Source organism: Ambystoma mexicanum, chromosome 10, assembly GCF_040938575.1.
Source record: "Ambystoma mexicanum isolate Mex_15411 chromosome 10, UKY_AmexF1_1, whole genome shotgun sequence".
Lineage (NCBI taxonomy): Eukaryota > Metazoa > Chordata > Amphibia > Caudata > Ambystomatidae > Ambystoma > Ambystoma mexicanum.
The window spans coordinates 855,898,179-855,922,069 of record NC_090932.1 but is presented as its reverse complement, the minus strand read 5'-3'; the positions used below and the strand labels follow the sequence as shown (position 1 = coordinate 855,922,069).

Here is a 23,891-nt window from a genome sequence, read left to right as displayed (position 1 = left end):
AGAGGGGTAGCGCTAATAGTGACAGACTCCCTTCACATAAGGCAGTTCAACACTTCCTTGAATGGGAACTGTGACATCCTCTCAATTAAACTGACCACATCTCCCACAAATACCATCTCAATCGAGGTGATCTATCACCCACTGGGCCCCATCCTATCCGTTGAAGAACACCTTCTACACACGCTAGCTGCTTACATTAAGCCCTCATTGAGAGTAATCAAACTAGGTGACCTAAACCTGGGCCCCAGTGACCCTACTGATTCACTGGCATCCTCCGTGGCCAACTCCATTAATGCACTGGGCTTCATCCACTGCATCAGTTACCCTACCCATGCAAAAGGTTGCACCTTGGACTGGATCGCAGACCTCAACTGCCAGGTCACTATTGGATCCAACTCCCCTTGCCCATGGTCTGACCATCACATAATTACCTTCACAATCCCTCACTTCAAGTACGCCAAACCTATCACTGTACCACTGCCGCATTCACTGGCACGCAGCTCACGCAAACTCACCAAAGAACGCACCCTACCCTTCCTCAATATTTTCAAACAGGAACACCCCTTCTCTCATGATCCCAATGTACTAGCTGATCTCTACGCCATAACCTTAACCATCGCAGCAGACACCATCGCCGGCCTAGCACCCTGGAAAGCAGAACCTGCCGGACACATCAGGTTCACCCTGACCTTCACCATTTGTGGTTCACCATGACCTCCTAGAACTCAGGACAAAACAAGACCAGCTGAAATAATTTGGAAATAAACACTGTCAGATGTCCTGAGGTTAGTGTTCGCAAGGACCGCCAAGCTGTACAAACAAGCGTACATTTGTTGAAGCCCCCACAGCACCGCGCCCCCCACTCTCACTAAGGACAAAGAATGGTACACCAGTGTACAAAATGCCATGCTCCTCAAAATCAAAACATTACATACAAAAATCCTAGCTAAACTCACTCTGAAACCTTCTCAAATGACCACAGCCGCCACCACCTCTCCCACGGTTATTAGCCCAGACCACCTGCTGTTTCGCTTCTAAAATGTCTCAGAGCAGGGTGCTCTAGTCATCCTAAAAAGCCTGAAACCCTCAAGTTGTAAAGGTGATGTATGCCCAGCCTCTCTCATTAAAGAGTGCGCCGAAATCCTGGCACCCTTTATTACCACTTTCATTAATGCCTAATTGGCTGCTGGTACAGTGCCTTCCAGCTTCAATGAAGCCTGGGTCCTCCCCTTGCTAAAGTACATTTCCCTAGACCCAACAAACGCAAATAATAACTGGCCCATCACGACTGCCCCCTTCCTATTAAAAATCCTCGACAGAGCTGTCTATGTCCAAATTCAACACTACTTGGAAGCAAATCATAACTTGTGAGTGTGCCAGTCTGGGTTTCGTCCAGGCCATAGAACTGAGCCAGCTCCCCTCAAACTCAAAAAGCAGCTTGACGAGTTCAGAGATTTGTGAGCACCCTTTGATTTAGTTGACCACAGAATCCTTTGCCATCACCTCACCACATCTGCCTTCTTCTCACCCAAAGCCATGACCTGGTTTGCTTCCTTCTTAGAGGGGAGAGCAATGAGAGTTTTTCCCCAGAACGCCAGTGCTCCACCAGCACGGATCAGTTGTGGCATATCTCAAGGTTTATGCATCCCTCCCACGCTTAATAATATCTTTACAAAAGCCACTCTTTGACCTTCTGGACTCATCGGCATAGCTTACACCAACTATGCCAGCTATACTGATGATACACAAAGTTTTCTTCCCCTCTTTAGCAACTACTCAAAAGACGTTGATACACTTAACGCAGCCTACTCAACCATCCAAGCAATGCCAGAGGTTAAAATTAATTCAAAACCTTCCAGCCATCACCTCTTTTGTTTTGCTTTAGTCAGCCGGAGTAGGTCTGGTATGACTAGACGTGGGTCCCGTGCCTGCTGGGCCGAGAGACCCAAGCTACTCTTCACTGATGACGCCCAACGAAACTGAAATATGTCTGTGGATGCTTGTGGTCTCCGGCAGAAGGGATGTGACCAAGCAGTTCGGGCTAGACTGCCCCTTTGGGGGTAGGACCAAGCCTGATTTGCATATGGTACAGTTCGGGAAACTTTTTTTAAAATCACCCTTGAACATCCGCAACTTCATATAACATAACAGTAGTAGAGTGTCGCATTGGTGCGTGCAGAGAACGAAGACAATGAGTTCCCCTACTTCGTTTGTAGTAAGTGAAAAATGGTATCTGCACCCATCTATTACTGCGTCACAGACTGTCGACGACACACAATTTCGTATCTTTTCTTAATATATTTATTGATTGCCCATATGGATGACACGTGTTTCGGCACCCTACGTGTGCCTTTTTCAAATCCGGGCTTTAACAAACTTTCAAACTTTCAATATGCTGAAAACATAAAGATCAATAATACGTCAAAAAAACCATTTAACATATGTTTTTACATTGTGATTAGAACAAATCATTGTGCATCCATAATGGAGACAAAAAACATACCATCATAATGCCCAGTTTTGGTGGCCAAACATAAGGAAGTGTCGTGGAGGGTGGAGGAAAGGAAAGGAAACGTCATGATGGAACATGGAAAGGGAAAAACAAAATAAATGGGCTTGTGGTTAGATTTAAATTCATCTAAGAGTTAAATCAAAAATTGTAAATTGAATTCGCCTCCAGTCAGGGCTTACCTGTCGTCCGGGTGCAAAACATTCACTGATTTCGTGTTTGCCGAAAGAGTCCCATTAGACTCACAAGCGCTCCTAGCACTTGAAAAAAAAAAATGAAAACAAAACATAGCATCAGGTTTACGGGTTTCTCCTACTCTCTTAATTCAGTGTGCAACAACAATTCCTTCCTAGTGCAACCTATAATCTACTCCTGGTTGCCCGTCTGCTTTTTTTGAAGAAATGTATATATCCTTAAAGTGTTAGGCATTGGCAAAGCACATCATTGACTGTAACATGTACGCTGAATTTAAAGTGGTGTCTATTAATAACACACGTTTGTAGTGTTGCGCGTTAGGTGTTAGGCATTGGTAAAAAACATCATTAACTGTAACATCTACACTGAATTTAAGGCAGTGTCTATTAGTAACATACGTTTGTAGTGTTGCGCGTTGGTATACGATACTCGTATTTGTTACAAGTCGGTGAAATGCGTTAGCAAAATGAAAACGGGGCGGCATGTCAAAGCCTGCCAGTTTCGAGCGGGCCATTTCCTGATTGTATCTTAGATCCTCCCGTTTGGGTATGCTGGTTCCAAAAGCGTGCACATTGCTGCCTTTAGGTGTGAACAGGTCATTGGCTTCCTCTTCTCTATTTTCTAGGTATTCAGCCATTGTATTTAACTCTGATCCGTAGTCAGCGAGGTGAGTGATTAGTTGAAAATGGTACAGTTCGGGAAATTTTTTTCTACCATTATCTGAGCATTGGCAGAAACATCACCAAATGGAAAATAACAGCAATATTCGATTTATTGGACTAAAAAAGGTGAACCTGGGACAACGAGGGGGAAACCAAGAGTTGCGATTACGTCAGGAGGAAGCCAAGCTCATGAATCATTTTAGATGCATAGAAACTGGCTTAAACACGGACAATGAAATGTCTAATTTTTTGTAAAAATTGGTGAATTGACTGCAAGGTATAGATGTCAGTGTGAATGCCTATCAGGCCCATAATGGTATATAATTGATGCATACCATGCAAAATAATGAGATTACAACGTGCCCCAATAGTTCTCAGGCGTGAGATTTTATAGATATCCTATGCTATTGTATTTGCAAGGTATACAATGATGTGATAAATAGTGCTTCAACTAATAGATAAGGATGGTAACGGTATAGCGCTGTGATTCTCAACAACTTGATTCCCAGGAGACACTGGAACACCATTGTTCTTGCGCACAAATACAGACAAATGACAAACCTAGCACTAGGGTCAGAAAGACTACATTAAACAAGGCTAAATTAGGCTTCGCATGTCAACATGGTGGGAAACTCCATTTCCCATAGATCCCTGGGAGCATGATTTCCCAAACATACGGGGCCTTGTCCCCGGGAGTGCACGATCATTGATTTCAAAACAGAAAACCAAACGATTTAGCTCTATACACTCGGCAATTTACCATAGGAAAAATGAAATCCAATACACGTTTTGAGACACTCCATACGTTTATAACTACGAGTGGAATTGTTAATACAACGTATTTTAGATTTGAGACAAGGTATCTTTCCCAAAATATGGCCGACAGCCGTATAGGAAACTGAGAAAGGACTTCTCAAGTTGCCCAGGCAACATTATATACACGCCTGTACTAGGGGGCTCGCATTTCGAATCCGACGCTTGAAGCGGAAAACCTGATTTTTAAGGTGAGCCCTGAGACTAAGTTTAAGCCCACCCAAATGACGGACCAATCAGGAAATGGCCCGCTCGAAACTGGCAGGCTTTGACATGCCGCCCCGTTTTCATTTTGCTAACGCATTTCACCGACTTGTAACAAATACGAGTATCGTATACCAACGCGCAACACTACAAACGTGTGTTATTAATAGACACGGCTTTAAATTCAGTGTACATGTTACAGTCAATGATGTGCTTTGCCAATGCCTAACACTTTAAGGATATATACATTTCTTCAAAAAAAGCAGACAAGCAACCAGGAGTAGATTATAGGTTGCACTAGGAAGGAATTGTTGTTGCACACTGAATTAAGAGAGTAGGAGAAACCCGTAAACCTGATGCTATGTTTTGTTTTCATTTTTTTTTTCAAATGCTAGGAGCGCTTGTGAGTCTGATGGGACTCTTTCGGCAAACACGATATCAGTGAATGTTTTGCACCCAGACGACAGATAAGCCCTGTCTGGAGGCGAATTCAATTTACAATTTTTGATTTAACTCTTAGATGAATTTAAATCTAACCACAAGCCCATTTATTTTGTTTTTCCCTTTCCATGTTCCATCATGACGTTTCCTTTCCTTTCCTCCACCCTCCACGGCACTTCCTTATGTTTGGCCACCAAAACTGGGCATTATGATGGTATGTTTTTTGTCTCCATTATGAATGCACAATGATTTGTTCGAATCACAATGTAAAAACATATGTTAAATGTTTTTTTTGACGTATTATTAATCTTTATGTTTTCAGCATATTGAAAGTTTGAAAGTTTGTTAAAGCCCGGATTTGAAAAAGGCACACATAGGGTGCCGAAACACGTGTCATCCATATGGGCAATCAATAAATATATTAAGAAAAGATACAAAATTGTGTGTCATCGACAGTCTGTGGCGCAGTAATAGATGGGTGCACATACCATTTTTCACTGATTTGCATATGGCCTTTCCCCTTTTGTAATGGCTTCTCAGGCGAAGAATGGTGGTCTGGAGGGCTGCTCAGAACAATGCTAAAAGTTAAGATTAATTCAAAACCTTCCAGCCATCACCTCTTTTGTTTTGCGTTAGCAACTGCTCTCCTCAGCAAGGCCTTGAATGCAGTAGTGAGTGTGAAGAAACTTGCCTTGCTGGACATAGGTAAGTGCATTCATTCATCGCACATTACCTCAATCTGGGAAAACCCATATGTGATTGTTAGGAACAGACCAATTGTCTGGGATAGCTGGACTATATTCACAGGCTGGAATACAGGCTTGGAGAAGGTGGCATGCTCCCTTACTCTCAATCCCCTATGTTTAATCCATCAACAAAAGAATCCTTTCACTATGTGCAGTCAAGGTGGTCCATTCTGTAGCAGGAATAAAAATGGGACTGCTCCCCTACCCTTCTCGAAGATTGCTGTAAGGTTGATACATGAAGGACTCTGGGCCACGTGGCAGCCAAAGTGTATAAGGTGCCCCAAATACTATGGGGTCCTACCTGGGTGTCAGGAAAAGTGTGAGGAACCGAAGAATACCAGCATCTTAACTGGGAAACACTGCAGAGGTTTGACTGTATCGCCACTAGATCAGCGTGACTCCTTCAAATCAATCCTTAAATACTACATAAAGTGCTCTGGTGAGGCTAATTAGAGCACACCTGAAAGATTTGAAGCAATACTGCAATTGTGATTCAGGGGAAGGCATATTGCCAATATTAGAATTCCCAATATTAGAAGACCTTCCGTCTGAGGATGGGACAGGGGTGGCTAATAGAGAAATCATCCTGAAGATAAGGGGTGAATCCTCGCTACCACTTAATATTTTCATCAATAATGTTGGAGGGCAATCTCCTTGCTAGGGATAAAAACAATCGTTTTGACTTGCTGATCTCCACTGCTTTAAAATACATACCATCTAATTGGAAGTCATCCAATCAATTGTCAGTGCAAGGCCTGTAAACATGTTTTATATGGTGCTGTGTTCAGGGGCATTATTAATGCAGGAAGAATCCAACAAGTCCAAACTACCAGAAAGTACTCAGAATCTTTCATGCCACCAGCAATTGGGTTTAAAATTCCTTGAAGACAAATTTCATGGGGCACCTATTCATTTTTTATTAACCCAATTTCTAACCCCAATACCATTCTAAGCCAACTTGTTATTAAAGATGTTTTGATTAGCGAACATGCCTAGAATATTCCACGGCTCTATCTTATTAAAAATCATTAAGTAAAAAGGAAAACATCAGCTCAAACCTCTGATTTTCTTTTTTACAAGCTTTGACAAAGTGGGTGCATTCTCAAATATAGTTGCTCTATAGAAGTATTTAATGTCAGGGTAAGACATAGCGTTGATTAAGCCCAGGAATAGATCACACAAGATGATCATGGGTGTCCATGGCTTGCAACCTTATGTATGTTGGATGCTGTATAGAAAGCTCTGAGTGGCCATAACTCGATTACAGTTTCGTTGCTTGGGTTGCAATAGAATTACAGCTGAGTGGAGGGAGAGGCAAGTAGAGGATACGCATGGTCCTTGGTGAGCAAGAATCCATTCTCCATTTTCTTTACCTTTTCTCAAATATTCCATAATTAGAAAGACATTTGTGTTCCTATTGTGCAACATCATAACATAAGAGAGTGTTGCATGGCATTAATATTAATGCACCTAATATGGGCAAATTCTCCTCATTGTACTTGGGCTCTGAAGTGCCATTTTTAAAAATCACTACGCCTGAGAAAGTAGGTTGTACAAGCAGAAGGCTAAGATGAATAAATTCAGGAAGTAAGGAGCTAGCCTATCAGATTAAAGTGCTAGAACTACACAGGTGTAGGAAATGTTGGTCTGTTATTAAATGTGTGTGCAATTTAAGTTGAGATGTAATTTATGACTGTTATCGATTATTGTTTTATTCTATCATTGCTCAGTAGTTTTGTAATTTTGTATATAGTAGGTTATTAGTCGAATTAATTCATTTAATCACATATTAAAATTAACTGCTTGTAGGTAGTAGGTTTGCACAGATTTGAAAAGTAGTATAGCCTGAACTGGTACTGTGTTTTAAGAATTGTTTCATTATGCAATTATGGCATTTTATGAAATGAGTATTTGTACTATGAATTTACGATTGTGTACTATTAGGTTCATGGACATTTGTCTTATGTGTCTGAAAAAATTTGAAACTTGAAATTGAAACTTGATTGTCATTTCAGATGTGTGGGGCATATATGCAAGAAAAGAGGGAAAATTATGAAAAGCAGTGGCCCCATCTCCCCCTCGCCCCCCATCCCTAATTTGGAATGTTACTTCAGCCACATTTCAGAAGTTCATTAACTATCTCAACCACAATGAATTTGGTTTGGAAGTAACAGGTCACAGTGACCCAAAAAGTATTGATTTTGTAGAGTTGCATGTATTTATCAAAAATGGAAAAATGGAAAGCAAAACAAACAGAAAACCAAACACCTTATTTGCCTCCAGCTGCCATAAAAAATCCACCATTAAGAATATCCCCACTGGTGGATGTTATCATGCATGCAGGATCTCCAGTAATGATGCACATTTCGTTAAAGAATGTGAATTACTTAGCAACAGATTTTGTGAAAGAGGATACACTAGAGAATGTATATCCACAGCATGTAATAAAATGAAAAAGGTATGACTAGACAAAAATGGTGAATTCAAATGTGATAGATAAAACCATGTTAATAAACATTGTGGCATATTCTGCGGATGGATAGAGATTAAACCCAATATACAGATGATAAACCAACATTTATCTGTACTCGAGCACCAACTATTAAACACAAGTTAAACCCATCTTTTCTTAGACCTGTAGATGATTGTACAAACAGAACATGTGAATGGATGAGACCACATCCACAAGGATTTTTTAAATGTGGGAACTGCAGCATGTGCAGATTCGCACATTCAGATAGCAATACATTTGTATAGGAAAATGTTATAGTAATACCAATTACCGATCTTATTAATTGTCGATCTAAATATGTGGTGTATGCAATCATTTGTGTATTTCATAAAATGTATGTGGTGAACACAATTCGAGAGTTACGAATCCGCATAAGAGAACATATATCAAGTCTTAATACCCAGGAAATGAGACTCACATTGGCTACTCACTGGCAAGAATCACACCAGATGGAAAACATGAATGACATACAGTTTATTGGTTTACAGAAAGTTAAATGCAGTGTCCAAGGTGGTGACCAGAAACTCCTGTTGAGACAATCGGAATCAAGAATGATTTGTAAATTGCGATGTTTGAAAAATTGCCTTTCTTGCGAACACTAAATTAATGTGTTTTTATGACATTGTTCAAGTGATTAGTGACAGATTAAGTCATCAAATATTGCAGGAGATGTGGAATTGTTTCCTATACATAACATTAAGTAGATATTTTTTTAAGATGCTAGTTACACACCCAGACCGTCTGAATTGCACTATTTATGCTTAAATGATACAGTACGCTAACATAATTGTGAAGCAATTTCTGTAAATGACCAAAATTGTGAATGTGATAACTATTAATGGACAACCCAAGGTCAAATTAAGGATCATACTTTATTTTATGTTCTTAGGCACTATGCCACTAACCAAATCAGTTAATAACACACAAGCAATCAACCTCAAGAAATATCACTATTAATGGACAAATTAAGGATCAAAGTTTATTTTATGATTTTAGGCACCATGCTACTAACCAAATCAGTTAATAATACACAAGCAATTAACCTCAAGAAACTTTATTAAACCTTGTTTATCATTTGATAATATGTTGAATCCAGAACAATTGTATTCACATTAACGCTATGGTGAATGTTATCTTTAATAATCACCCTATAAACACATCTAATGTTTATTGGAACAGAACTGAGTTAACATGCTCAATTACTGAAATTACAATTTAATTGAGCTGCACCAGGGATCAGGCAATTCCGAAAATCAAGTAATTGCCAAATCGAGATCCATTTTGGCATTAATGCCAAAATCAGTATTTACGAATCTGAAGTAAGGGAATGATGACGCACAAATGTTGCGTGTGATGCCAGTTCAGCTATAAATACAAGAATCAAAATGGCAGCCACAAGGAAACTTTACGCGGCATGCCAAAGGTGATTCCTAACCGGACACCTGATTTTCAGAGGATTTAAACCTCATACAGGTAAGACAACTTTGCAATATAGCTTAAATTAGAATCTTAGAACTATCATCAGTCATATTGAGTGGCATAATGATAGCACAGTTTGACTACAATGCAAATCCTTTCATTTATACAGCTAGATGCTATGCGACTAATTGACTAATTTAGTCAAAACCTTTTTGGACTCATTAATCACAACAGTGGTCTTCCATAGAGCCAACAAGGGGTGAGCAATCTAATTATTACTTTAAAATTAACTGATGACAGGCTATAAGCCGACCTATTTTTTATACAGAACTTGGTTGCATTTAACTAGGACCACGCTATTTCTATTTTAAGGAATTTAACCAGAACTAAAAAACTCTGTGGGTAACTGGACAAACAGACCTGACCTACAGGTAAACTACACCATTGGCATGCCACATTTAAGGTGGGGTGCAATTGATAATTATATAGGCACCGAAAAGATATGAATAATGTAATATAATGGGCAATCACCTAGGTGTGGGTGACCAACTACTCCTTACAACTTAACATTTTTAATTTGATATGCACATTTTCCAAATGGTAGAGGATTGTGAAACTGTTTTTGGGATCGGAAATAATATAACTGATTGGCTAAGCATGTTTTAAAACAACGATAACTATTGAAAGAGTAAAGCTGATGCAGAATCAAGGAATGTAGTCTTATTACTATTAATGAAGGTTTTTCTTCTCTTTTCCTCATTTGTTTTTCTACTTTGTCTTGTTTTTCTATTTCTTCCTTGCTTTATCAATATCCGTTTCACAAAAAAACAACAATTTTGATGGCCAACTACATTTGTTTCAAAATTTGAATGCTGTTATTGGCATGATTTCTAATGGCATGTGCTTTTGTTTTAAACTTTATTCATATTTATTTTTAGCTTATACCAAATGTCATGGATATGATGACAATGTTGTTATAAATATGGTGTTGTGAATAACTCATTTAATATGAAATTTGATTATAAATATGCACAGTTGTAAAGCTTTGAAAATGACCAGTGGTCGAAACATGTGTGTGCTATGCGCAACTAATGAGAAAATACAACTAATAAACATCTCAGAATGGATTAGGAATGAGAACTTGTGCAAATAATTGAAGAGAAGCGCACAACCCGGAAAGCACTTTAATTTTAGCCCTATCAGGAATAAACAAAACGAGGATGCAGTTTCATCGCCTTTTGATTGAAACACTGCAAGCAATGCATATTGATTGCATGAGGATAAATTCATTGAATGCCTGCGGCCTCTCAAGTGCTATTCCTTTTCCGAAATGGGGATTATCTGTGCTTATGACCTCGACAGGAACCCAGGCCCAGCCTTTCAATATCCTACAGAAGCTCTAAAGAGGTTATCGCACTGAGTCAAAGCGTGCATATGAAGGTGTGATACTATCATACTCAACCATGGGCCAGACTACTTAAAACTAATCAAACACTATCAGGCGGCAGGAAATAGCAGATCTTCTAACTAAGCTATTTTACTAGTGCCTACATTCTCTAGACAGCATTGCCGGAGCCGCCTCTTTGCAGTCCTCGCTCCACACCTTTGGAACTCTCTTCCCACCAACCTTCGGAGTGAACACATGCACATTCGATTCCAATGCTCCTTCAAGACCTTGCTCTTCTCCCAAGCCTACTAACTCTCATGGTCACCTCTCAGGCTGTCCCCCTGGGATCACATGCTCTGAAGTGATTGTCTGATTGCATGAGCCCAATACAAGAACCCAGTTAAATAAATACATAAAAATCCAGTGCTAATGGTATGCTGTAAAACTGAATTCCTTACAATGTGATGAACTACTTGAGTAATTAACCTATATGTGAAATCATTAATTGTAGGTCTGCAACTGAACTGTATGATGTCAATATATGGAATGAGAAAACTTAAACCTTCAACAATTGTGTGTACCTTAAATGTGCCTATTTTCCTCCCCCTCCTCATTCTGGTATGTCTCCAAACATGTTTGGGGATGTTGGTGGTCTCGTGCAAAAGGGATGTGACCAAGCAGTTTGGGTTGGACTACCCCTGTTGGGGTGGGACCAAGCCTGATTTGCATATGTTCTTTCCCCTTTTGTAATGGCTTGGCAGGCGACGAACGATTGTCTGGAAGGTTGCCCAGCGCAATGGCAGAGGTTAAGATTAATTCGAAACCTTCCAGCCATCATCTCTTATGTTTTGGTTTGTCACCCCAAGTGGTTCGGGTAGGCTCAGACGTGGGTCCCATGCCTGCTGGCCCTAGATAACCAAGCTACTCCTCACTGATGGGGCCCAACAAGGCTGAAACATGTTTGAGGATACTGGTGGTCTTGTGCAAAAAGGATGTGAACAAGCAGTTTGGGTTGGACTACCCCTGTTGGGGTTGGACCAAGCCTGATTTGCATATGGTCTTTCCCCTTTTGTAATGGCTTGGCAGGCAAAGAACGATAGTCTGGAGGGTTGCCCAGAGCAATGCCAGCAGTTAAAATGAATTTGAAACCTTCCAGCCATCACCTCTTTTGTTTTGCTTCTCCACTTTATTCCATCTTTCATCCTCCCTTTTTAGCTAGCTATATAGATGTAATAAATGTATTGAAATGTGTTTTTGTCATGCCTGCGCCATGGGCGCATACATTGGCGATCAATATGGACTTATTGTTATTCATTTATCTACAGAAAACTCTTAGATCAACCTCTATTCACTTTTTGGACCTTATTTCCCATTTGCGAGACTTTTGTGCTTTTTATTTTACCCAACAAACTACACTTGCCACAATGCACTTGGCTATAACTATCTATTCCTGGCCATTCCTATTCGTCATCATCGGAACTACAATCCCCAGAAGCCCTAGGGAGCAGATCTGCTTCCACCAGCTCAGGAACAGAGAGGGAGGAGGCAGATTGTATGCAGGTGTGCTGATCCAGGTGCGGCCAATTAGCCTGCCTCTGTGCTGGGCAGGGCGGTATAAAAGCTGCTGCCTGAAGGGGCTCAGTCTCTTGCATTAAGAATCCTTCCAGCACCTGTTTGCTTCGAGCTACGAATCTTTGTATGCTGTTCCTCCTTATTCCTACTTTTGATTCCAGTGCCCTGCCGGGCTCTCTGTCTTGCAGCCGATCACGCTCCGCTGCTACCTTCCACCCTTGTCTTCCAGGCTCCTGCCTTGCAGGCGATCACGCTCCGCTGCTACCTTCCGCCAGTGTCTTCCAGGCTCCTGCCTTGCAGCCGATCACGCTCCGCTGCTACCTTCCGCCAGTGTCTTCCAGGCTCCTGCCTTGCAGCCGATCACGCTCCGCTGCCTTCTACCTACAGCCTTTGTCCGCTAGGCTTCCAGCCTTGCAGCCTACTTCAGTCCTCTGCAGCCTTCTACAGTCATCGGCCCTGCTCCTCTGGGCTCACTCCTTGCTGCCCGGCCTGTCTGGCTCCTTGCCGCGCAGCCTGCTTCACTCTGCTGCCCTAAGCCCTTTTCCTCTGGGCTCCCTTCCTTACAGCCCTGCTCCTTTGGGCTTGCTCTTTGCTGTCCTGCTCCTCTGAGCTCTCTACCTTGCACCCTACAGTCTTCTGCAATCCACAACAATTTACCTGCATTTATTACTTTCAGTTATTGCAGTCCCCTTGTTTCCTGACTGCTGCTCCCTTGCTTTCTTCCTTGTTTTCTACCCTCTGTTCTTTATCCCTGTCCAATTCACTTATACTGCTTTCCCTTCATTTCCTTCTGCTAGTTTGCTCATCGACTTCCCTTTTTCCTGGATTTGTCAGTTATTATCTTCTCTTGTATTGTTCGTAGACCCCTTTGTACAGAGCTTGTCTGTTGGTTTCCGGCAGGCAACCTCTGCCCCTTCCCTTGTCTCGTTTCTGTGTTACAGACACCCACAGCTGTTGTTCCCAGCCATGAGCAAACAGTGTGGGCCTCTGTTATAGCAAACTGTGCAGAAGGCTGGAGTTTTTCCTAAGGTCCGTGGAACACTCTTTCCCTTATCTGCATACACCCCAAGAGGGAATCCATTCTGTTGTACCTTATTTCCTTGCTACACTTGCCAACTCTTTGTTCTCTTTTACTTTCAGCTGTGTGTGTACTTATCTGTCCACCTTACTTCGGCACAACCACCCAAACCCTACCTGGGTGCCCTGTGCCACTCTTTAACAGAGTGCCATCCATGACAGTTTTAACTATCAGTTAGTGAATTGTACTATGGGTGAAATTCTATTTTTTTCTCTTTATGCATAAAATTCAATTTCAATAAAAATGTGTGAAAATAATTTGCTCACTACTAGCACACCCCTGTCCAATAGAGACCAACCCATTTAGGATCCTTCTGTGGCAGTTCACACCATCAGCTCAAATGAGTAGGGAGGTCAGACAATCTCACACACTGGCTCAAAACCATCCTGGGCGCCTTCTTCTCTCCTACTTGCTTCTCCAACGGTGGCATCCCCCAGGGCTCCATTCTCTTTCCTTGGCACTTTAACATCTACCTTACTCTGCTGGCACGCCTCATCTCCCCCCCCCCCCAACTTCCAGTGTTATGCTGAGACACACAACTCTTCTTCAAACTTCCTGCTGCCCCCTTGTACCTTCCAGCATCCCTGACTGCCTTTCTGCCATCCAGGCCTGGTGCACTTCCAATGATCTCTGCCTCAATGCCAGCAAAACAGAGATCCTTCCTATTGGGACCCCTGCACCTGACTTCTTCCCCTCACTCTGGCCTTCTTCCATGGGCTCTCCCCCTGCTCCCTCTCCGGAAGCCAGAAAACTTGGAATCATCTTTGCCTCCTCTCCCTTCTTCCTCACTCACACTCAATTGCCAAGAAGTCCCACTTTCACATCGTCCTTCTCAAAGGAATTCTACCTTTTCTCACCTTCCCCCAGAGGCTCAATGTTACCGGGGCCCTGGTTCTTTCTAGGCTTGACTATTGCAATAGCCTCCTCCTGAATCTACCTTCTTCCACTCTGTGACCCCTCCAGCTAATCCAGAATAGTGCACTGAGACTTATCCATGGCCACAAGCCCAGGGACCACATCTCTCCTGCCCTACAAAGTCTTCATTGGCTCCCGGTTGCTTTGCAGATTAAATTCAAACCCCTCTGTATCATCCACAAGGCTATCTGGGGCCAGGGACCACTCTATCTGAAACTCTTTCTTACTAAATATTCCCCTTTAGACCTCTGCGCTCCTCTGCCGCCAACTCCTTGTGGATAAAGCATTTGGCTAAACAAAGGGCAGGTGGTCGATCACTTTCCTCGGCTGGCTCCCTTCTTTGGAACAGCCTCCCCCTCCCTCTTCGTCTTGAGAAGGACTTTCTTAAATTCTGGAAGATCCTCAAGACCTTCCTCTTTACTTTATCCTTCACTCCCTCCCTCTCTCCTCTGCTAATTTCACAGTCGCTCGATTGGTGTTCAGGGCCCTTATGCATCCTCGTGGCCCTGACCTCCCATACAGAATCACCCCAGCCTCTCTCTATCCCCAGCACTTGCATTGCCTCACCCTCCATCCGGAGGCTCGCACTTACCTTACATTTCCCTTCACTTGTTGCTCACCCATGAGCACTCCAGCACCTATCCCATTCCCTCTCCCCTCTGCACTTGCACGTTCTGAACACTTACAAGGCACAGGAGGTTCGTCTTCCCCTCCCCACTGTATTTATATTATATTTGTGTATGTATTGTAATTGTTTACTCACTGCTTGTCCAGTCCCTGTTGCCCTGTGGGTGCTTTGAAACAGTATTTACTTCCTGTATAAGCGCCTAACAAGCGAACAATAAACTAAAGATGTGGAACACTCTCTCAGAGGGCCTGGGAATGTGAGAAAACCATTTGCATTTTAGTAAAGTGCTAAAGACTTTTTGTTCCAGGAAGCTTTTCTCGAAATGACAGAAATATACTAGTTTTTAACCCTAGAGCCCCCAAGCTGACTGATAGAGACACCAACACCATCAGCCTGGCCACAAAAGTGTCACCCTTCTAACTATACTGTTACCCTCTTCATGTAGTCTGACTACGGGGGTGAGCGGGGCTTGCATGTCAAGTGAAATGATAACGTTCTGCTGTATGCACTTATAAACAATACGTACACGGTGTTTGGTATCAGGAATGCACCCTTTAGTCATGTAGTGAATAGTGGTCTGGAATCAGTGTTCCGCATCCACACCCTGCTCTCTGGTACTCCTACCTCGCCCTCCCCACTTTACTCCTGCTGGCGCACTGCACTCAAATTTTCCTGCCAGTGGCACCACAGAAAACACCACAATAAGTAAATACAATTGCCAGCTGGAAAATCAGCTTTTTACATCCCCAATTTCAGATTGGGGTGGGAAATAGGCAAGAAGTTGCAAAACAAGCATTGGCAAAGCCAACAGATTTGGCTTTTGTGTAGTCATGGGATAGGCATTTGCCGGGCACTGACAACATGGTACTATCTACCCATAAAATAGCAACATCTGGAAAATAGTGTGATTACCTGAGCATTTGACTAGCAGAGCCTGGCAAATGCCCATCTATTACCTATATACACAGCAAAACGGTTGGCTATTCCAATGCTTGTTTTGATCAGGTCCTATAAAGTGTGCTCAAGGCACACCTGCTTAATACATCATTGTTATTGCGCTGGTAGTGTATTTACAACTACAATTAAGCCATTAACTCTAAAATTGGGTATCAAAAAGACTTGCAAGACTTTAGTCCACAAAGTTTGATGTTACTACTTGTTAGAGTTAGCTCAAAGAGATCCCATGAAGATGTGTTTGGGCAGGTAGAGGGTGGGAATAGCCCTACGGATTAGCATGACCATGGGCAGTCAATGGATGGGTCAATAACCAAATGTCACCTACAAGAGGCGTGCCCTACATCGCAACTCATCTCCCTACTATCAGTATTCCCATGCAATAGCTTTGGCGTATAGATGTGCTTAAGTGCCAACAGCAAAAACTAAAAAGTGGCTCATTTTTTGACAACGAGAACGTGTAACTAAATGCCAAAAGCAAGTTAAGTAGTACCTGGAGATGAGTTTTTGGGGAAACCTGTGGGAAATTGTGCCTTTAAAGCACGTTGATCCAGTGACGTTGGTCAAAACTAGCTGCTGCACTGTATATCATTAGTACATGATTAAACTGGATTGCATTAGCCCACAGAATAGACTCACACGTCGAACGTTGTCCACGCAGACCTCAACCCTCCCTCCAATGTATCATTCCAGCCATAGGTACACTGGGATCTTGAGCTAATTGTCAGGCCATAAGGGTGTTTTCTCACCTCCCCATAATCTCCCCCAGATCCAGTTCTCCCTGGGATGCAATGTACTGTTCCCCATTTAAGACCCTGGGCTAAATTACTCGAGTCCTCTATTTCATAGTACTTTTTTATGCGATGCATTTTTCACCCAGTCCCCACGCCTTCCACTGTCTCGACTCGATCTCAGGTAAGGTAACCTCCCCACTGCTCCACCTGTTCCCTTCCTTATCATTAGCGTGGAGTGGGCCCCCTGCTGGTAGATACATTAGTACTGCACTGAGCAAAACGAACTCCGGGAGATTCATTTGAACAAGTCCTCCAAACCTGCTGTGTGTGTGGCCGGATCGTCGAGGCAGATGTGGGGTCCCCTCTGCGCAGCTTGAATGGTCCGGGGAGCGCAGAGAGGGGCCCCAGTTTACAGTAGGGACCCCAGGTGAGGCCGCGAGCTCAGCGTCAGCAGTGCGCGAGCCGGGGCTGATACTGTCCCCACGGCAACCAAACAAGGGAGGGCGCGCGCGCACATACACACACAAGGCAGCCGCCGCCGCTGACCAGTGTCACCGCCGTGGGTAGTCGGGGAAGAGAGAGGACAGGGCAGCGCCGTGCCAGGTGAGTGACACACGGAGGCCCACAGCTCCCCCATCAAGAAACAAGCCACCAAAGAGGGGCGGAGGTTGACTGGTATCGAAAATCCGGCGAGAGTAGAGGAAGCGACGCTACTCTGCCGAACCTCGCGCCCCGTAGACAAGGGCAGGGTTGGACTGGCCTGTAGAGAACTCTGGAGATTTCCCGGTGGGCCTCTGCACCCTGGGCCTCTATTGTGTGGCATTTCAAAATTTTCTCACAGGAAAAGCATTGGGCTTGCTGAAAATGTGTCATATGGGGCCACTTTGAACATTATTTCCAGGGCCTCTTTTGGTCCCCAGTAATTATTTCCAGGGCCTCTTTTAGTTCCCAGTCCACCCCTGGACAAGGGGTATACAGTCTCTCTCTCTCGCACTCTCTCTCTTTCTCTTCAACCTTCCCCACCCCTCCCGTCCTAAACGGAGCGGTCAGGCTCTTTTAGGGACAGATACACTCTAAATACGCTCCACTCTCATTACTACTCGACCCAATGTCTTAGCTGCATATATTTTGATCTACGTATTGCTCCATGCTGCTCCAAACGCTACTCGAGCGACATAAACGTGTAATTATTACCCGCTTCATATACTTTCAGCCAGTAAACTGCGCATACGTGTAATTAGTACCTGCTTCATTTACCCCAGCCATTAAACTAGCTACATAACACACCTGAGCACTAATATACCCCGCATACCTTTGGCCACTATTCTATGACAAGACTGGAGGCGAGCATTATGCTTCATCTTCATTTATTTCTACTCTTCAGCAGTTCAACAAAACACATAAAAACCATGAAAAAGTGTAAACGTCCCTTTTCTCTTTTTTTTAATTTTTTTTTTTAAGAACTACAACATCCCTGAGTCTCGGTAGTCCATGCCCTTTCCACCAGTCACAACCCACTTCCTGTGCTCGGGCTCCTCCTCTTCTTTTACTGCTCTTCAAGCAGATAAGTAAAATTTCTTCCCTCTCCGCATGTCAGTGAATGTATTGACCGGGTTTGAGTGGGAGACTAATATTAAAGATAGTTAAGACACGGTATGTGTGGGAAAGAGAGGAGGTGCCGATATAGCGCATAATAAAAAAATTTAAAAAAAAAAACATTTTTTATATACGAAGTAACTGTAATAGTTTTCATAATGTATGCGCGTAATTTATAGAACGGGCGACGCGTTAACGTAGAAGCTTGGGGCGCTTATGACGGCGCGAGGATTACGCGGGAGTATTGCCGAAGGGTTTATCAGGCAGGAGTCTGTTCGTCAGGCGGACGGCCCCGTGTCGTAATTTCGGCACGCCAGGGGTTTAGTCAGCCTCGCGAACCACACAGCACAGGCCAAGCCGGCATCCGAGAGCAGGCCCCCACCCTCGCATAGGCGGAGCCAGCTCCCGCGAAGCACGTAGCGCGGCCAGAATGCTCCCCAAGCAGCCCCCACCCGCGGGTGGGCGGAGCTACCGCAGAGAGCACAACAATTTTGAGCGTTAGCCCCCACCCGCGGGTGGGAGGAGTTAGACGCGTAGGACACGAGTTTCAAAACGTCGCATTGAAGCGCCGTTATCTGCAGAGCACAACCGGCATCAGTACGCTCGTGCGAGCAGGTCTTTATTAGTGACCGCAATTAGGAGACCTTTTTCATAATCAGCGGTCATAACGATCGCAAGCGCCGTGTTTCCTAAGGAGCACGTAGAGAGACAGCAGGCCACGGGATAAGGAGCGGCAGAGGTCAGGAGGCTGCTGAGCTCTTACACTGCTAATTAGCAGAAGATTGGCGCGACTGAGAAGAGGGCTTCACAGGAGCCACAAAGCGATTACGTCTAGGTGCAGCCACTGAAAAAAAGAAGAAAAAAAAAAGGTAGTGCAAAGAGTAAAACGACTTTACTGACTCCGAATCATCAAGAGGGACAGTGGGCGTGCTAAGACACCTGGCTCAGGTATTTTAGGCACAAGCACAAGAATGTCAGAATTTGAGTGGAGCGAGGAGGAGCAGTCCCAGGACCTCGCGGCCAGCTTTAAGAAAGTGCTAGGAAGCTCCCTTGTTGATGCAGTGGCAGAGGGCGTCAGACCCCTACAGGAGAGGCTGGAGACGCTGGAGGCTGTGCTTTCACAGCCTAGTAGCAGCACCGGAGACTGGAAGCGCACGCCCGCGGAGCCCGTGAAAGAGGGACACAAGGGGAGTATGCTAGCCCTCAAGAGGAAATCCTCTGACGACGCCCGGGGCTCTTTGGAAGGGGCAGAAGATAAGGCCCCAGAGGTGCCTGACGCGTTCGCGAAGCTGAAAGAAGCGTATCTGCAACGGCAGGCAGTGCCACACCTCATGACCCCCACTCCAGGGGATGAAAATATAGGAGATGACCCTGACTCGGAAGATGAGAAGGATGACTACCAGGCCTCGCAAGAAGACGAGGAAGTAGAGGATGAAGACTGGGCGAAACCCAGTGGGGGTAAGAGAGCTCGAAAGGAGAACCACCTCCTGGAGCCGCAGGAGGACATGTTTGACACAGATAGTATACGGAATCCGAGGTCCTCCGAGTGGCAACCGTCCCCCCGAGTAGCACAATACATGGCAGCAAGATTACGCAAGCCTCTAGACAAGGAGGTGAGACAACGACTGCGAGCAGAGTGCCCGCGTCCGGATCTTCCGGGAAAAGTAGCGGAAGCTCCCGAGCTCGATCCGAAGATGCTGACATTCGTGTCGAAAACAAGTAAAGACCCTCGCAAGGGTATTGTCAGGTCCTGGAAAAGCTGCCAGGAAAAAGTACTCGACTTAGCAGGCCCTCTCGCAAAAATCATGGACCTAGCGGAGAGAGCAAGGGATACGGGGGAGGACGTTGACCCCGAGGCTCTCGCAGGATGGGCGCAGAGAGCAGTCTGCCTTCTGGGGAATGCGAATTGCGCCATTGCTTCGGAGAGAAGGAAGGGTCTCTTACTCAAAATTGATTCTAAGCTCAGCGATCTTTCATCATATGAAGCGGGAGAAGGGGCCCAGGGCCTCCTGTTCGGGGAGACTTTCGGGAAGGAGATAGGCCGATTCGTAGGGACATATGCTTCTCTCGAGAAGGCCCAAGCATCGATCCGCAAAATATTCCCGAGTAGAGTTTTTGGAGGGACCGGCCGCTCCAGAGGCCGTGCAGCCGGTCGTACTCAAGGAAGAAGGCCTCAGAACCCCAGAGCTCAATACTGGGAGAACAGGAGCCAGGATACATTCTTCCCGTCCAGAGGGAGAGGCCCGAGAGGCCGCAGGTCCAGAGGATCAGGACGAGGTCAAGGGTTTACACCAGGTGAGAGCGGTTCAGTATCCTCCTGTAGGGGGGAGGACGCGCATGTTTTTAGAGAATTGGCGCAAGCTTTCAAGCGATTCCTGGATATTGCAGACCGTCAGCGGTCTGAGACTAGATTTCATAGAGACCCCAGTGCAGCGGAGCAGGCCACAGAGTCAGAGGCTAGCGCAAGCGGAACAAGCACTCCTAGACAGCGAGATAGCGCAATTAGTTCGCAAGCAGGCGATAGAGAGATGCGAGACCACACCCAAGTTTGTGAGCAATATGTTCCTGGTGCACAGGAAAGAGAAGGTACGCCCATTTATAAACCTCAAAGAGCTGAACGGTTGGATCATATATCGCCACTTCAAGATGGAGGGCATACATCAGCTCAGAGACTCACTAAGAGAAGCAGACTGGCTGACGCGCCTAGATCTAAAGGACGCGTATCTCACAGTACCCGTACTCAAGGAGTACAGACCATATCTAGCTTTCCGCTGGCACGGACAGTTCTGGCAATTCAGGACAATGCCATTCGGACTTGCCTCGGCTCCCTGGGCTTTTACGAAGCTGATGAAACCAGTAGCGGCAGCGATCAGAGAGAAGGGCGTCAGGCTGATCATTTATCTGGACGACCTTTTACTCCTAGCAGAGGATCGAGAAGTGCTGGTATACCAAACGAGATGGGTACAAGACCTTCTAGTCTCTCTAGGATTTCTAGTGAATACAGAGAAATCGAACACCATACCGGCTCAGAGGTTAGACTTCCTGGGGTTTGTACTAGACACAAAGAAAGCAACCCTGGAGCTGCCAGCTCGAAAAATGAAAGACATAAAGAGGGAGATCAGATTATGCCTAGAGAAACAACGGATATCTCTCAGGACATTGGCAAGGATAGTGGGGCTATTAGCAGCATCTATTCAGGCCATATTCCCAGGGCCCCTGCACTACCGGGCGCTACAGAGGTTGAAGATAAAACATCTACAGCAGGGTCTGAAGTATCACCAACAAGTACCTCTAGATCAAGACTCCATTACAGAGCTAGAATGGTTGTTGAAGAATATGGACGCCTGGAATGGGCGAGCCATATTCGGAGACAAGCCAGATCTGATAATAGAATCAGACGCCAGCCGGAAGGGCTGGGGGGCCAGATGTGGGACCCTACAGACTGGGGGCAAATGGAGCGAAGAGGAGCTCCGGCTACACATAAACTGCCTGGAGCTACTGGCAGGATCGTTCGCGATCAAGGCCTTCACAAGAGGAAGAGTGAAATCTTGTGTGCTGCTGAAGATGGACAACATTTCTGCAGTAAGGTACATAAACCACCTAGGCGGTACGAGGTCCAAGTTGCTAGCGGAGCTAGCGAAGGACTTCTGGCATTTCTGTCTACAGTCAGAGACGTCAGTGACAGCAGAGTACCTGCCAGGCTCACTGAATGTAGTAGCAGACTGGAACTCTCGTTACCTGATAGACTCCAGCGATTGGAGACTGGACCCAGCAGTGTTTCAGAGGCTGGACAGGAGATGGGGACCACTACGTATGGATCTTTTCGCCTCTCGGCTCAACGCACAGACGAGCCTCTATTACAGCTGGAGGCTGGATCCGGAAGCTCAAGGAACAGATGTGTTCCTGCAGGAGTGGACAGGAGGTCCACATTACGCTTTTCCCCCCTTCGCGATGTTGAACAGAGTTCTAGCGAAGTGTCGGAGGGAGAGAGCGGAACTGGTGTTGGTTGCACCATTGTGGAAGTCACAAGTGTGGTTTCCAACGCTGATGGAGCTAGTAGCGGACGTACCCAGAGTACTCCCCGAAGGAGAGCGATTGATCACGGACCCAGCTGGGTTGTGTCATCCTCTGAGAGCGAGAGGGACACTCCCGCTAGTCGCGTGCAGGATATCAGGAGACGCTGGGCCCTGGCAGGAATTTCGGCGCAGGCAGCTCAGCTTATCGCAGAGTCCTGGGCTCCTTCCACTAGGAGGAGCTATGACGCAGCTTGGGCAAAATGGACAAGCTGGTGCAAGAACAGAGGTGTTCATCCCGTTTCAGCACCTGTAGTGGAAATTCTAAATTTCTTAGCGAATTTACTGCAGAACGGAAGAGCTTTCCGTACGATAGGAGTATACAGATCAGCCATATCGGCGGGACATATGCCAATAGAAGGAGTGCCAGCAGGAGAGCACCCCGCAGTAGTTAGACTCGTTAGAGGGGCGAAATTCAGAGTGCCACCTGTGTCCAGATATAACACAACATGGGACGTGGCGACAGTATTACGATTATTATCAGATTGGCCAACAGATAAATACCTTACCCTTAAACAACTATCTGGTAAACTAGCTATGCTATTATGTCTAATCTCATGCAAACGAGTGTCAGACGTTAGAGCTCTAGAGGTTAACAGGCGAGCTTTCGGACCGGAAGGAGTCACATTCTCCATAGCCAGGAGAACTAAGACAGGCACCTCCACAGTGCATTATCCGTATTTTCCGAAAAATTCGAAATGGTGCGTAGCACGATGTATTAAAGAATACGAGAGTAGAACAGCAGAGAATAGAGCAGCGAATATTACCCAGTTGTTAATAGCGCGCAGGAAACCCTATCACGCAGTAGCATCAGCTACCATAGCCAGATGGGTAAAGGAGATCATGCATGCAGCTGGTGTGAATGTGGACACGTATGGAGCTCATTCAGTGAGAGGTGCAATGGCATCGTCAGCCGCGAGAGCGGGAGTGCCCTTGAGTGTAATAATGCTAGCAGCAGACTGGTCAAACGATCGTACATTTAAAGAATTTTACTTTAAGCCAGCAGAGAGTCTGGCTAGTACAGTGTTGGGGAAGCTTTGAACAAGCATAATGCTCGCCTCCAGTCTTGTCATAGAATGTAGATTACCCCTGCTATCTGCGCAGGGAGTATTAATTCTATTAAAGACTAAGGAGGCGAGCATTAAATTCCCTCCCGAGTAATGTACTATACAAAATGTCGATGCATTATATGAGTGAGTACACTACAGGAGCACCACCCTAAGATTTTCTATTTATGTTTTCATAGGAGAAGATCAGAAGAATAGCTGAAGGCAGTGCCGTAGCTGAGAGTATTAGGAGACCGGGAGGGCACCGGCAGTGGAGTTAAGAGTTCAGAAGAGCCTCCGCACCGTTGGTGAGGATTAGTTAATGGACTTGAGCGACTATCAGAGCGAGTAAAAGCAGAGGAGGAGCCCGAGCACAGGAAGTGGGTTGTGACTGGTGGAAAGGGCAT

At 45.0% G+C, this 23,891-nt stretch overlaps 2 protein-coding genes across 9 annotated transcripts in view; one reads left to right on the top strand and one right to left on the bottom strand.

The window, feature by feature from the left end:
• Window positions 1-17,209, bottom strand: part of LRRIQ4 (leucine rich repeats and IQ motif containing 4) — a 195,889-nt gene extending 178,680 nt beyond the window's left edge. The window contains exon 1 of the mRNA XM_069618528.1: window positions 17,088-17,209. The gene's annotated coding sequence lies outside the window, so the exon portion shown is untranslated. The remainder of the gene's footprint in view (window positions 1-17,087) is intronic.
• LRRC34 (leucine rich repeat containing 34) overlaps window positions 17,089-23,891 on the top strand; it is a 397,826-nt gene continuing 391,023 nt past the window's right edge. For 5 of the 8 annotated variants that reach the window (XM_069618536.1, XM_069618535.1, XM_069618533.1 and 2 more), the window contains exon 1: window positions 17,102-17,196. In XM_069618536.1, coding sequence (XP_069474637.1) covers window positions 17,147-17,196 — 50 coding nt within the window. In that variant the 5' untranslated portion in view covers window positions 17,102-17,146. Of the gene's footprint in view, window positions 17,197-17,280; window positions 17,373-23,891 lie in introns of those variants that run through there. The other 3 variants (XM_069618532.1, XM_069618530.1, XM_069618531.1) reach the window with 3 other exon arrangements.